This window comes from Mustela putorius, unplaced genomic scaffold (assembly GCF_011764305.1).
Source record: "Mustela putorius furo isolate JIRA1106 unplaced genomic scaffold, ASM1176430v1.1 tig00000640_pilon_pilon_pilon, whole genome shotgun sequence".
NCBI classification, from domain to species: Eukaryota; Metazoa; Chordata; class Mammalia; order Carnivora; family Mustelidae; genus Mustela; species Mustela putorius.
The window spans coordinates 1668306-1684613 of record NW_025421432.1 but is presented as its reverse complement, the minus strand read 5'-3'; the positions used below and the strand labels follow the sequence as shown (position 1 = coordinate 1684613).

Genomic DNA, 16308 nt, shown 5'->3' with positions numbered 1-16308 from the left:
ATCCCAGGGTCCTGGGATTGAGCCCCGCATTGGGCTCTAGGCTCAGCGGGGAGCCTGCTTCCCTTCCCCTCTGTCTCTACGTGCCTCTCTGCCTACTTGTAATCTCTATCAAATAAATAAATAAAATCTTAAAAAAAAAATTTAGCTAAGCTTTCCTGAAAGATAATACAGGAATATTTAATATCACTCTTCACTACATTCATCATATATTATTAATTAATATTACTATCAGGTGTCAGTCAAAAATATGCAATCACTATTTTGTCCTGATAGTAAAATATTTAAGTATTGTATATGGGCATTATGGGGAGGGGAGGGAAAGTATTGGTTAATTTGGGTTATTAAAGTGCTAATTCACTATAGGACTCAAGCAACATTTTTCCAGGGGCACCTGGGTGGCTCAGAGAGTTAAAGACTCTTGTCTTCAGCTCAGGTCATGATCCCACCAGGGTCCTGGGATCGAGCCCCACATTGGGCTCTCTGCTTGTCGGGGGGCCTGCTTCCCTTTCTCTCTATCTGCCTGCCTCTCTGCCTACTTGTGATCTCTGTCTGTCAAATAAATAAATAATAAAATCTTAAAAAAAAAAAAAAAGAAAGAAAAAGAAACATTTTTCCAGCTAATCTTATATTAGATTCTTATAATAGTTTGCATATAGCTTCTGATCATATTTCTTGGTTCTTTAGACTAATAAGATTAAGTTAAGGAAACTACTATTAAAAGTTAATTCTATGTCTTAGAGCATTTTTACAAATTAAGGAAATCAAAAGTGAAATCACCTCCAGATCTTTAATAATATCCTGTAGTTGTGAATCAGCAGTGATAACAGATGTTAAAGGTGAATATATATTTAATTCACTTGACTTTGATATATGTTTTCTTCTCTCTTTATTTGTTTCAGACATTTTTGTCTTAGGTGTCTGGAATAAAGCAGGTTCTATGGCATTAGTAGGCAAAAGGTCTATAAGAGAAAAGGCATTTTCAAAACACAAGTTTTCTTCTTGATGTGAATATACATGTAGGTTTTCCATTTGTGTTCTAATGTTAGAAATCACAGAATTTGAAAAATCTGGCAAAAAATCCGATGTAGACATCTTTTCTTGATTCGCAGGACTGCTGTTACATATTCCTTCAATATCTACTTTATACTTAATTTCATCTTGCACTTTCCTTTCTTTTGTCATTTTTAATGCCAGTCCATTGGCATCTAATTTTGACCGAGTATGGTAGACTTTCCAATGTTTCTTCAATTTCCTGTTTCTCTCCTCAGCTCCATGAGTATTGGTATTTGATGAATCAATTCCATAAACTTTTAAGCCATACTTCAAGGACAAAAAAGAGCTTAGGTAGCCTTTTCCAGAACCCAGGTCAATTACCTAAAGTAAGAAAAACAGAATGAAGTAAGTATTTTAGTCAGATGAGAACAGAAAGCATTCTCAGTATCTTTTTTAAAAGCAAGTAAAGAAAGGGTCGTATAATTTATACAACCTGTTATGTTTTTTAATTTTTGATTCCTACTAAAAACCATTTTCATCATTTTTATTAGACATTTTAAAAGATTCTAGACAGTATAATAAGTCAAGGAAAAGATGTAGAAGATATAAATATGGGGGAAAAAACTGTCTTTCTTCATAGACAACATGATTTGCATCTGCAAAAAAATCTAAAGAAATATACAAAATTAACAGAACTAGCAAGTGAATTTAGCAATGTGTCAGGATACAGGATTGTTAGAAATTAATAATGAACCATCAGAACATATACAATACAGTAGCAAAGAACAAGGAGAAAATAAAATTTAAAACCAAGTGAATTAAAATAGCAAGAAAATAGAATATCTAAGAATAAATTTAATGAAGGTTCTTCAAGGCCTATTCACTGAAAACTATAAAAGCAGAGAAAAAAATCGAAAGATCTAAATAAAGATACACCATGCTCACAAAATGGCAGACTCAAAATGAAGATGCCCAAAATGACTTACAGATTCAAAACAATCCTAATCAAAATCCCAGCAGGGTTTCTTTAAAAACTTGACAAGTAGATATTATAGTTTATATGAAAAGGCAGAGTACCCAGAATAACCAAAATAATTTTGAAAAAGAATAAGGTTAGAAGATTCACCCTGATTTAGGAATTAATATAAAACTGCACTAACAAAAACAGCATAGTGCTGGTATAAAAACAGATAAGTAAATCAACAGAAAAGAACAGCATATGGAAATAGACCCAAACCTATATAATTGATTTTTGACAAAATGGCTAAAGTAATCCAATAGAGAAGATAATCTTTTTACCAAATGATGCTAGTATAATGGATGTCTGTCCAGGAAAAAAGTGAACTTTGCTTGTCACACAGCAAAAACAAAATTTAGTTAAAAGTGTATCACATATCTTAATATCATAGTAAAAACTATTAAATTCTGGAAGAAGGCATGAGAACATCTTTGTGACACTGAACGAGCAAAGATTTCTTATGTAGGACACAAAAAGTATTTGCTACAAAAGAACTAATTGAAAAAAAAATGGACTTAATTAAAATTAAAAACTTTGCTATTAAAAATAGTTAAAAAAAAGAAATATCAGGCCACATTGGTGGCTCAGTTGTTAAGTGTCTGCCTTGGACTCAAGTCATGATCTCAGAGTTCTGGGATCAAGTCCCATGTCCGGCTCCTTGCTCATCAGGAAGCCTGCTTCTCCCTCTCTCTCTGCCTGCCACTCCCCCTGCTTGTGCTCTCTCTCAATCTGTCAAATAAATCTTAAAAAAAAAAAAAAAAAAGAAATATTTGTAAAACATATATCTGACCAATGGTTTGTATGCAGAACATATAAAAAATTCTTACAATTCAAAAATAAGATAAGTGGGGCGCCTGGGTGGCTCAGTGGGTTAAAGCCTCTGCCTTCGGCTCAGGTCATGATCCCAGCGTCCTAGGATCAGCAGGCATCAGGCTCTCTGCTTGGCAGGGAGCCTGCTTCACCCTCTCTCTCTGTATGCCTCTCTGCCTACTTGTGATCTGATAAATAAATAAAATCTTAAGAAAAAAAAGTAAACTTAAAAACTGGCAAAATATTTGAATGCACACTTCACAAAAGAAGATAGACAGATGGCCAATACGAAAAGGAACCCGAAATCACTAGTCATCAGGGAAGCACAAATTAAAATCATAATGAGATGTACACAAATGTAAAGTGGTACAGGCACTTTGAAAAACACTGGGTAGCTTATCATAAAGTTAAAACATACACCTATTATATGACCTACAAATCCCATTTCAGGTTCTTTGCCAAAGATAAATGAAAACATGTCCACACAACGTCTTGTATGTGAATATTCAAAGCAGCTAAAAAAAAAAATGGTAACATCGCAAATGTCCATTAACTTGTAAATGGCAAAACAAATTATAGTATATTTATACCATGGCATATAGAAAAACAAAGAATAAATACAACATTGATGACTCTCAAAAGTTATATGCTGGAGGAAACAAATCAAACACAAGTCCTTATCCTGGGGCGCATGGGTGGCTCAGTTGTTAAGCGTCTACCTTGGGCTCCAGTCGTGATCCCAGTGTCCTGGGATTGAACTCCATACTGGGCTCTCTGATTGGTGGGAAGCCTGCTTCTCCCTCTCCCACTCCTCCTGCTTGTGTTCCTGCTCTCGCTCTGTTTTTTTCTTTTAAAAGAAAAAAAAGTCTTCATCCTATTTGATTCCATCTATATGATATTCTAGAAAATTCATAACTACAAGTTGGTCATGTGTGCTTGGCTGGTTCAGTCGATAGTGCATATGAGTCTTGATCTCAGGGTTGTGAGTTTGAGTTGTGAGTTTGAGTTTGAGTTGTGAGTTTGAGCCCCATGTTGTGGATAGAGTTTATGTCAAAACAAAACAAAACACAACTACAAGCAGGTCAGCAGTTGCCTGAGAGTGGAAAAGGAAATAACTTGCAGAAAGGCATAAAGAAACTTTTTATGGTGGCAAATACTTTTATTATGGTGGTGACTACACAATTGCACATACCAAATTCACCAAAATGTACATCTAGAACTGGCGAATATGTAAATTATACCTCAGTAAAACTAAAAATAAAAGAAATATTACAAGATTACAAGAAATCAAGATTGTTATTGTACTGGCATATCATTTCATAAGAAATAAATGAACAATTATAGGAATACCATCATAAAAAATCAGCATCTAATCTTAGGTCTATCCTAAAATCAGTTAAACACTGATATAAGTATGAGCCACTCAAGGAAACATATACTTGAAATAATGCCATTAATTAAATCCTCAAAAATATCAAAGTCTTACAATTTAAGCAGTTTGTAGGTAAGACTCCATCACATAATTCCCATAAATAAATTCCCTCTGCCCTTTTTAATGTTTATTTCTGGGGTAGGTTTATGGGAAATACAGAAGCATTATATATCTTAATTTTAAGGAATTACAATCTAACTGAAGATACCAAACCCATATTCAGGAATATAAGGGCCATACAGTAGAAACTATTAGTCAGTTCTCCCCTATCTGAATCTCCAAAGAAAGCAAAGCTCTCTATTCCGTTCTTTCTATGAAACACACTTACTGACACTGATAACAGCCTTCAAGTCAGCAACCAGTGGGTTGTTTATAAGCATCAGCACATTTGTTCCTACCAGTGTAAATGTTTTCTTACCAAGAGGTAACTGATTTTGTTCCTGTATCTGTTTATGGCAATTCCACTTGTGAATCAAGAATATGCTGGCTGCAAGTAACAGAACATCAAGTTTTGAACAATGAAGAAAATTCACTTCACTTAAGAAATCTGGTGGTACAGTGGCTGAACCATTCAGAGGCTCAACTACATATAGCCTTTGGAACATCTTATTTGTAACTTCGCTGGTTGTAAGATGGCTGTGGAAACTCTAAGAATCATGTCTTCAAAATATTATATCTAAAAAGCTTTTCAGTAATGGGTGAATTTTCCTAAGAAATCTGTCAGCTGACTTACTCTACTATTTTATTAATCCAAGTTGACTTTTATCCCCCTCCAGACTGGTCTTTTAGGAGCATATGCCATGTGAGCAATACAATGAAAACCTCTCTGCAATTAGGTACCATAAACTGTAAAACTTTTTGCCTTCAAACTATTTGGTCTGAATAACAAAATCTCCACCATCCTTATCTCTTGTCCTTTACTCCGAGTAGGCTTGTCCTTTCTGATCATCTTACTGGATTGAAAAGAAAGGATTTTCCAGTCCAATGCCTGGCGGGAGGTATCTTCCTAGTCTCCTAACTCTGTTTAGGAGACTTTACCACAGAAAAATTGTCACATTTAGAGATGACATTTCTTTTTTTTTTTTTTTTAAAGATTTTATTTATTTATTTGACAGAGAGAAATTACAAGTACACTGAGAGGCAGGCAGAGAGAGAGAGAGAGAAGGAAGCAGGCTCCCTGCTGAGCAGAGAGCCCGATGCGGGACTCGATCCCAGGACCCTGAGATCATGACCTGAGCCGAAGGCAGCGGCTTAACCCACTGAGCCACCCAGGCGCCCCTAGAGATGACATTTCTTAACACTATTAGTATGGTAATACACTTCATATAGAAGAGTTATATATTTTTTTGAGTCTGCTTTTTTTAATAAAAATTGTATTTAAGGCATACAACATGATGTTTTGATATACATAATGAAATGATTACTACAGGCAAGCTAATTAACATAACCATCCCTTCACACAGTTACATCTTTTTTGTTTTTAAATAAGGAGATTCACAGTATCTTTTTTTATATTAGTTTTGGAGGTAGAATTTACTGATTCATCAGCTGCGTATAACACGCAGCGCTCATGACATCAAGTGCCCTCCTTACTGCCCATCACCCAATCCCCCACCTTCAGCAACCCTCGGTTTGCTTCCTAGAGTTCAGCATCTAGAAGAGTTATATTTTGTTGTCTGACCTAGAGATCTAATTACCATTCTAGGTTAATGACTTCCAAATTTATAATTCTAGTATGAAATTCTCCCATGAATTTCATATTCATATAACCAAAGTCTACTAAACATTTCCACCTGAATACCTAATAGAAGTCTCAAATTTAGTATTTTCAAAACTAAGTTCTTGATATCTGTAAAACCTGCTCTTCCCATAATATTCTCCATCATAGTTGATGATATCTCCATACTTACTTCCAGGTGGAAATTAAGACGCCTTTCTTTTTCTCAGAGCTTCCATGTGAACTGTGAGCAAATCCATAATCTTAGCAACTGCCCCTAAACCTACCTTACTGCAACGACCTCCTCAGTAGTCTCCCTGCTCCTTTCCCTTAAGTCTATATTCAAGAGAACAAAACAAAGTCTGATCACAATACTCCTCTTAGCAAAATCTCTCATCAACTCTTTCATCTTATCTCTTCCTTACTAACCTCCTTTGTTATTGGGATCTATGCCTTAACTGAAAACTCTTGATGTGTTCAAGCAGGAACCAATTTCGGGAGAGAACCAGCCTGAATGTCTAAAAAGACTATGGTTAAGAAGGACAAAGACAGTGAAAATATCTGCTTTGTAACAGCCCTCAACACAGCAACCAGAGTGATCCAGTGTGGCCAACGATTTCTCACCTCATCAGGATAAAAGCCCAAAATATCACAATGGCCTCTGAGACTACAATTTTATGAACTGCCTTCAACCACTCCAACCCCACCTCTTACTACTTTGCCCTTAATCTCTCTACTGGAGCTGACCTGGCTTTCAGGCTCTTTCAAGAACACACCAGACATATTCCCACTCTAGGGCCACTGAGCATGTTATCCCTTCTATCTGAAAAGTTTTCTGTCCAGATAATCTAATGGGTAATTCTTATCTCCTGAAGGAAGCCTTAATTCAAATGAGTTTAAAATGAGTTCTTATTTGTTCCTTCGTAAACAAAACCTTTAATCTCCCATCTCTGAATTAGCTACTTCCTTTTGCTTTTTACTTTATCTCTTTAAACTACATCAACACACACAAAAATATACACTTAAAAAAAAAAAAGATTCTATTTATTTATTTGGCAGAGAGAAAGATCACAAGTAGTCAGGGAGGCAGGCAGAGAGAGAGGGGGGAAGCAGGCTCCCTGCTGAGTAGAGAGGACTCAATGCAGGACTCAATCTAGGCCCCTGAGTCAAAGGCAGAGGCTTAACCCACTGAGCCACCCAGGCATGCCCCCCAAAATATACGTACAATCAATTTATTATCTATCTCTTCCCACTAGAATGTAAATGCCACGAGGCAAAGATATCATTCGTTTTGTTCACTACTCCATCCTCAGTATCTATAACGTTGCCTGACACACGGTAGGAGCTAATGAAATATCTATTAAAGTATGCATGTATGCAGGTATGAATGAATAAACACATTTTAGAAATAAAAATTAAGAAGCCTTGGTAATGTGAGTAAGGGAGGCAAAAGGCAAACAGGGAGCAATGTGGCTGAAGCAAAAATTAATTCTGTTTTGTTTTCTTCTCTGGTGTCTATGGTCATTAGTAAAGTTAGGTATTTCAGAATCTGGATTTCCATCTATCCCCATGAAATCTGTATTCATTAAACCTACATTTTATTTTTATTTTTTTTTAAAGATTTTTATTATTATTTATTTATTTATTTGAGAGAGAGACAGTGAGAGAGAGCATGAGCGAGGAGAAGGTCAGAGGGAGAAGCAGACTCCCCATGGAGCTGGGAGCCCGATGTGGGATTTGATCCTGCGATTCCGGGATCATGACCTGAGCCAAAGGCAGTCGTCCAACCAACTGAGCCACCCAGGCATCCCTAAACCTACATTTTAAAAGTAAAAGCTGTACATATACAATAGATCTTAAACTTTACTATTGTGAGAATTAAATATTGCTATAAAGGGATTTGAAGAGAAAGACTTTGTAAGTCTGTTACTTAGGTTTTCATTCCCTAAGAACAGGACTTAGTGCTATAATAGAGTTCCCTGAAAGCAGGTCTAACATGATATATTAAAGTATTTCAAATTTCTTTTTCTCTACACTTTAGCAATACAATAATCTGCTGTATGAATTTAAAGTTATTTATTATATAATAGTTCACATAAATAAAGAATAAATGTAGTTTAAATGTAAAGTTATGAAGCACAACAATAAATAGCACTTATCTTAGTTTGGGTTATCATAGAGCAGATTCTTTTTTTTTTTTCTTTCTTTCTTTTTAAAAAAATTTATTTATTTATTTGAGAGAGAGAGAGATCACAAGTAGGCATAGAGGGGAAGCAGGCTCCCCGCCAAGCAACGAGCCCAATGAGGGACTCCATCCCAGGACCCTGAGATCATGGCCTGAGCGGAAGGCAGAGGCGCAACCCACTGAGCCACTCAGGTGCCCCCACAGAGCAGATTCTACCACAAAGATTTAAGTATAAGTCAATTATTTGGGAGGGAAGTAGAGAGCTGAAAAGGAGAAAGGAAGGCAGCGCAATAAAAGCTGTGCTATTGGGGCACCTGGGTGGCTCCGTGGGTTAAAGCCTCTGCCTTCGGGTCAGGTCATAGTCCCAGGGTCCTGGGATGAAGCCCCACATCGGGCTCTCTGCTTAGCAGGGAGCCTGCTTTCCCCCCTCTCTGCCTGCCTCTCTGTCTACTTGTGATCTCTGTCTGTCAAATAAATAAATAAATAAAATATTTAAAAAAAAAAAATCTGTGCCATTAAGAAAAATACCACTGTAGAAGCTAGCATACAACACATAACTCAGAATCATCCTACCTGAAATGTCAAGGAGTTGATGTATTTGTATACCAACTTTCATCAATCATTAATTCAAGGCTGTTCAAAGGGAAGAGTTAATATCCAGAACCTATAGACAAGTAATGCTTTGCTTTGGCAGCCAGAAAAAACACACAGGGGAAAATGCAGATACTGTCAGGTAGAAGGTAGGCTGGCATACCATGAAATGTCAGAGAATATTTGGGTTAGCATCCAATAGTATCTGCTATAACAATGAACTCACCAGCCATCCTATGAATGAAAATATGAGTATTTCCACTGCACATACCTATGTTTTCCTTCCATATCTCAGCTCACTGCTTTCTCAGCCAGAAGTAACAACTATTCCCAAATTATGATTCCCTTGCTTCTTTATGAGTTGTTTTGCATGTACTTTTTTTTGCATTAAGAATATACCATTATTTTGCTTAAAAGCTTTAAAAAATGGTACCATAAAATATGTAGTCCTCTATATAAACTGTTCAGTTTTTCACTCAATTTTATGTTCCTAATATCCATCCGTGTAATATGTATAGCACTAGTTTATTACTGTTTAATTGCCCCTTTTACTTCAGGTGAGTATCACTACCATGGTGAGCCTCTTACTGATCCAGATAGGTACTGCTAGGTATGATACACTCAAGAAAAGGTTGAAAATTACTGCCTTAACTCTTGCCTCTAGCCATTAACCTAGAGATCTATGCTGCCACAAGTGGTTTTGCATGCCTAGCCCGAGCTGTGATAGTTTTCTAATCATCCTCAAACTCTCCACAAGTCTGGAAGAATCCACGGAAAATATTCTAACACCTAACAGAAATTGAAGGAGGGAAGATTCTCCACTATCCCCACAGATGTTCTTGTAGAAATAAGAAAAATTATTTACTATTTTTACAAGCCAGGGATAAGTAAATTAACTTACTATTTTTATAGGTCAATATAGGCAATCTTTGATTTTATTTTAATATCTGTTTTTAGACATTACTGTTTCACAAAAGTTACTTTTCACAACAGGAATGCACTGTGATTCTGACACCGTGAAAGAATTCTAATCCTAAAACATAGTTTCTCAGAGTTACTATCATGAGACAGGTACCCCAGACCACAGCTTGGTAACCCAGGTTCTGAGAACACCAGTGGCAAACCATTTTGCAGAATGTCATTACCATAATGCTGCTTCAAGACAGAAACTTAGTGAAGATAATTTAAAAGAGTAAAACTGGTGGCAAAACGTGAATAGTCATACCTCATTTTTAGTATAAATTTTTTATACTCACACTGTACTGGGAAATGAGAGCACATATTTGAAGTGTCCGACATAATTAACATTAGCTATTATTTAATAACATTTAAAGGCTAGACAATGATCATAGATAAGAATGTAAATGATACCCAAAAAAGGTACTAATTTTAACACCTGAAAATACAAAGAAATTCTCTTACCTGCTTTATCCCATAGTAATCAGCAATACTGCTGATCAGCTCTGACATGGCCTGAACTTCATGAGATTTTTTCAAATTCATAAATTCATCTGGTTTCACATTTTCACCTGAACAAAAATAAAACAAAATTAAAATACTGCTATTAAAGAAACAAAATGTAATAAAAAATCATCAGTTAATGTTCATGTTTTCTGTAATTACATATGAAAATAATATAGAGATTCCACTGTGTCTGCATGGTAGATCTCCATTTATCTGCTATGAATCAAAATTTGAATTAAGAACATAAATAAGAAGATCCATAGAACATTATGTAAACATTAAACATTATGTTAAGAAAAAAATGTTCCTTGAGGGGTGCCTGGGTGGCTCACTTGGTTAAGTGTCTGCCTTTGGCTTAGATCATGATCCTGGGGTCCTGGGATTGAGCCCCACATCTGGCTCCCTGCTCAGCAGGAAGCTTGCTTCTCCTCCCTGCTCCTCCACTGTGCTCTCTTACTATCTCTCTCTCAAATAAGTAAAATCTTAAAAAAACAAAATAAAAAGTAAAAATGTACCTTGACACACAAAAAAACCCCCAATTAATTACAAAGGAAAAGACTGATAACGACTAAAATGTAGGGAAAAAAATGTGGAGCTCTGTAACTAAGTAGTTCTATACAATACAATGCATAAGAAAACCTACTTATCTAAGTATAAGCCAATCTAACAGTGCTCATGATAGAAAAGCAGTGATAGAACAATAAACTAAGAACATGTTGGAAAGAATACATGAATATATATGAACAGTATATTGCTTTTTTTTTTTTAAGATTTTATTTATTTGTTAGAGAGAGAGAGAGAGACAGAGCACAAGCACAGGCAGACAGAGTGGCAGGCTAGAGGCAGAGGGAGAAGCAGGCTCCCTGCCAAGCAAGGAGCCCGATGTGGGACTTGATCCCAGGACGCTGGGATCATGACCTGAGCTGAAGGCAGGCCAACTGAGCCATCCAGGCATCCCAACAGTATATTGCTTCTAATAACTAAAAAAAAACATACATACACACTTACCAGTTCTCTGTTTTTTACTTCCTTGAAGGGCTGTATGTAACTGCTCAAAAGGAGTACATATTCCCAAGTTTTGTACAGAATAATATCTCACAGCCAGAGCAAAGGCTTCCACACTCACCAGCTTCTGGGAAGTTTCACAGAATATTTTGGGAAAATTAGTAATACCTAAAAAGATCAGGATAAAAAGAGAAATGTTAGCAATAACTAGTTAATGCTAATTTGTGTGAGAGTTAAAAAAAAATAAATGAAAAACACTGCATCTTTAGAACAAACTATAATATTTTCATTTTGTTTGAATTTTGACAATATCGCTAATGGTTCCACTGTATTTGTTAATTCAGCTATTAGTTATTTACAGCACTCAGTTTTCTCTTAAGAGTATACACAATTATATAACTAAACTCCAAATTAAAATTAAAATTTGGCCTTTTTTATCTTCCCAAAAACCAAAAAAAAAAAAAAAAAAAAAACCAGCAGCAAAATAAAAGTTTAAAATCCTGCTACACTGTAATGTGGTCATTAAATTTATGGATGGTCCTGGCTGACCTACAACTGTGAATTTAAAGGCAATCAGTCTACACTACACTGTTATTCCCTGTGCACACTGTGTGTGGAACAATGGCAATGTCCCCAGTGGTAGAGATGTTACTGTAAAAGAGCCCCTGCATCATTCAGACCATGGAGAAATTTTGCATGTGTGTGTGTTCAATGCACTGTCAATACGAGTTTTAAAACTCGTCATGTTAAAATTAGGTGAAAACAGTTCATTTTTTTTCCCTAGTCAGTTTTAAGCCATATATTCTGTAAGTTTACTATAGGACCTACTGATTATTCCCACATGCTCACTCCTCAAGAAGAGTATGGTCAACTGTTATACTGCAAATATCGGTACCTCTCTGTGTGAGCAGCCTGTGTCCTGTTGAATTCTGGTGTGGACACATCTCACTGAAGTGAACTATGCCATTTCAAACAGAAGTTTAAAGAACTGGAGGATTTGCTATGCCTTCTTTTCCCAGAACTGTTAATCACTGAAGTATGTGTCAAGATGGAAGCTGAGTCCTTGAGTGACTATGACATGCACATCACTGATGCCAAACTACCATGGACTACAATACAAAGGAAAAGTAAACTTCGTTTTTTTTAGTCACTGAGCTTTTAGGTTTATTACTGCAGCATAATCTCATCTATTCTAATGGAATAGATGGAAACACATATACACTGATAGAGTTGCTTTTTATTTGCTCAATTTCAATTTTCTATGGCTATTTTTATATATTTATTTAGGAAGCTTACAAAAAGGGCATTCCAATGTGTCCATAGTGGTTCAAATAAACTCTTGGGATGGATCAGTCTAATTAAGTTCATTCACTGAAGAGTCCTTTCAATAATTAAAAAGCCCCACACATCCATTGTTTAAATAAAGTATTTAAAATGCTCACCTTATGAAATGAAAGAATGGTACAATTCAGGAAACAACTTTGGTTCTACCAGAGAAACCAAACTATACACTATGAAGTCTATTCTAGCATAGCCGATGTTCCACAGTTACTTATAAAATTATAAAAATTCATTCAAACACAAAGAAGAATGATTCTAGCAAAAATAAAAAGAAGAAAATTCATGAAGGCTTACAGAACTCTAAATAAAACCAACATGTTTAAGATAGTATCCTTTTAAAGCTACTATCTAGTAAGTTGTTGGTGATGTTTACCATGTTAATCAAGAATTGGTAGAGACCTGTAACTTCCATTTCTGAATCAACTAAATAGAAATTTAAACTACAAAATTACTATAGTGAATTTATTTGAGATATAGTTTGTGTATTATAAGTTCTTTGGATATTTTACAAACTGAATTTACTAGCACAGCCAAGAGTAATAAAATTCACATCAAAATATTTAGGCATGATACAGAGGGGAAAATTCAGTCAACTATTGAGTGAGACTCTCAGGTTTAAGGGCAGTCTCAACATCCCCAAGTTCCAGGGCAGCAATTTCTCAGAGTGTGATAGAATAAGAGTATTAAATCTCAAAGTGCAGAGGGAATATTATAGTAGTCAGTTATTGGACAATGTTGCCAACAGAAAGAAATGTGATGTTTCTGTTGGAAAAGTAATGGTTCAAATCAACTTAACTATCCTACTGAAAATACTTGAAAAAATCCAAATCCAACCTGATCTAAATGTTTATTTGCTTTTAATTTTACGCCTCACAGAAATTTCAGAAATCTGGATATCTAAATTACAAAGCTACTATCTTTTTAACAATGCTTGCTTTAAAAAAAAAAAAAAAAGAAAGAAAGAAAAGAAAGAAAGGATAGTGTTCTGATTTTATCCATTAGTTTATGACATTTAGGGCTACACCAGTATATCTAGATAGACTAGAACCTGTGAAAAAATCTTTCTGAATTACCGAAATATAGCCTCTAAACTTTGTTTTCAAGTGATCTAGCCTGTAATTTCCACTAGCAATTTTTAAAGATTCAGAAAGAGAGAGAAAGGCAGGTCATGTTCTTATCTTTACTTCTACCTCTGAAATAGTCTGTAAGTAAAGTTATGTGGCAATGGTAACAGTGTATATAGTCTCCTCATAGTGCTTCTCTAGGTACTTGTAGAACAAGTTTGAGTTTGGCAACTGGCAAAACAGAAACCACAGTGTTACTCAGCCAATATTTACCTAATTATTAGTTAGCTGTATTTTTTTTTTTTTTAATTCAGGAAAAGCTTTGTTTTTAAATTTGTTGCCACTGCACCAACATATTAAGTGACTTGATTATTTTGCAAATATCTCCCCCTACTGGAAGTACCTGTTCTGCTTGATCGCATGCTTTGTCTTTATTTATTCTTATTTTTTGTACACCCTGGATCACTATTCCACAGAGGTTTCTTGTAATACAGGTTAATTGGGAAAGAGAGTAGGGGGTGGGGCGGGTAAAGAGGCAGGGGAGAAGCTATTTTCTGTTAATATGAGACCAGGATATCTCTAGGTTTCTGTTGTTTTTTGTTTGTTTGTTTGTTTGTTTTTTAACAGCAGAGATCAATGCTGTTAGTGAAAGAAAAGTTACACATACACATACTGATTATGAAAATCTCAAGGTACAGAAATAAATAATGCTTCAAAACTAAGAAATTACAATCAATATATTTATATTTTACATAGTTTACATATTTACATTTTTTGAATTTTCAAAAATAAATGTTTGTTATTTTATTTGAATGTTATCTAGCACCTTAAGGAAGAATACTACTAGATTCACAATAACTCATTGAAATTATAACTAATATTTATTGTGCATATGCTACATGTCAGGCACCACGTTCAACAGTTTACATTTAATGGAACAATCTTATGAGGTGATCTCCAGGAAGAAATCAAAACTTAGAGTGGCTACATGTTAGCCACATTTGCACAGACACCAAAGGGCAAGGCATGTGAACCAAGGCAGTGTTCAGCCCTTGCTTGTAATTCCCAAATTTAATTATTAGCATGCCACAGCAATAAGGTCAATGGGCAACAAATGAAAACAGGAAAGACAGCAGTCAAAACCGCTAGGCAAGTGTATGACTGTCAGAATTAGGTCTGGCAAGAATTCCCTCTGGCAGAGAGATCCATACCATGGTACTATCTTAAGATGGTTCATATTTACTTTGTTCATGTTCTTAATTCTTTCACTTTATTTCCCTCAACACCTCCCGCTCTGCCAGAAGTAATTTTAAGATTTTGAGAAATTTAATAATTTTTGCACACAGAACAACTGATGTCTCTGAAAATGACATAAAAAGGGTTTATAATGAGATTTTGTTGTAGTACCTATTTCTAGAAATAAAGCAACGCAACCGCTTCATGCCATTTTAAAGCAACAATACCTTCATATGGCAGGCACTCAGTTAGGGGGTGAATGGATGAGTGAAAGCAATTCTTTAATATACTCACTACTGCAGCATCAGCAGCTATACTAGGAGAAACAAATTCTATGATTCTGAGGTGGTAGTGATCACTGAGGCCAGCTGGGAGGACTTCGATAGCACTGCTGAGCCTGTTAGAATAAAATCTCATCTCAGCCCTCATGTCTACAATTATAGGTGAGACAAGAGCGATTTAGAACATTTAGAACATGATACAAGATAAAATATAATTATGTGCTAAATGTTGAGGTTTAACCATGTTACAGGAGTTAGGACAAAGGTCACTATTACTATCCCACAGCCTAGAACTGTCCCATGGCCCAGAATGTCATGAAAAATCAACAGTACCCTCTTTAATAATAATCTTCAAAGGACATGGAAATGTTTTATATTCATTTCTACATGCATATCCTACAGATGCCTCTAATTCAAAAGATTCAAAATTGAAATGCATATTCTCGTGCTCTCCAAAACCTTTCCTTTCCTATCTTGTTTAATAATGTCCTTACTCACTCAGAGCTGAAGTCTTCATGTTATCTTAAATGCTCCCTGTGCTCTCGCTCCACATATCCGTCACCCATCAATCTTAATGTAAAAATGTCTTTCATTGTGGAACTAAGCACCATCCAGCTGGCCTCAGTGATCACTACCACCTCAGAATCATAGAATTTGTTTCTCCTAGTATAGCTGCTGATGCTGCAGTAGTGAGTATATTAAAGAATTGCTTTCACTCATCCATTCACCCCCTAACTGAGTGCCTGCCATATGAAGGTACTGTTGCTTTAAAATGGCATGAAGTGGTTGCGTTGCTTTATTTCTAGAAATAGGTACTACAACAAAATCTCATCCAATGGGGCACGGGTGCCCCATTATCACTGACAGAGTTCATACTCTATTAACTCTCACCGGTGCTACTGCAATAGCATCACAGGTGATTTTTTTTTTTCTTATTGATAAAACCCCCAGAAGCACAATAAGTGCTCGTAAGTGTTGGCTGAGTTGAAATGAACATGTTTTCTAAAATGGAAATTTACTTATTTTCAGTGCAAATGTAACTGAACATTTTAAGGCTATGAGTTTCACGATGATTAACTTAGGCTTTACTCTTTTACACTTGTTCAGTAGACTTCAATCAAAAGTTAAAGTCTGTCTTGCTGAACTTGAAAATTATAGGTAGGATGCATTA

At 35.7% G+C, this 16308-nt stretch overlaps 1 protein-coding gene across 7 annotated transcripts in view; it reads right to left on the bottom strand.

Moving 5' to 3' along the window:
- The window catches only part of METTL25 (methyltransferase like 25), a 146991-nt gene that overhangs the window by 113709 nt on the left and 16974 nt on the right, over positions 1 to 16308 (bottom strand). For all 7 annotated transcript variants that reach the window (XR_006607529.1, XR_006607528.1, XM_045082955.1 and 4 more), the window contains exons 2-4: positions 11219 to 11383; positions 10169 to 10275; positions 778 to 1374 (exon numbers count right to left, since the gene is read on the bottom strand). Coding sequence is in view for 5 of the 7 variants with exons in the window: in XM_045082955.1 (XP_044938890.1) it covers positions 778 to 1374; positions 10169 to 10275; positions 11219 to 11383 (869 nt within the window). In the remaining 2 variants the exon portion in view is untranslated. The remainder of the gene's footprint in view (positions 1 to 777; positions 1375 to 10168; positions 10276 to 11218; positions 11384 to 16308) is intronic.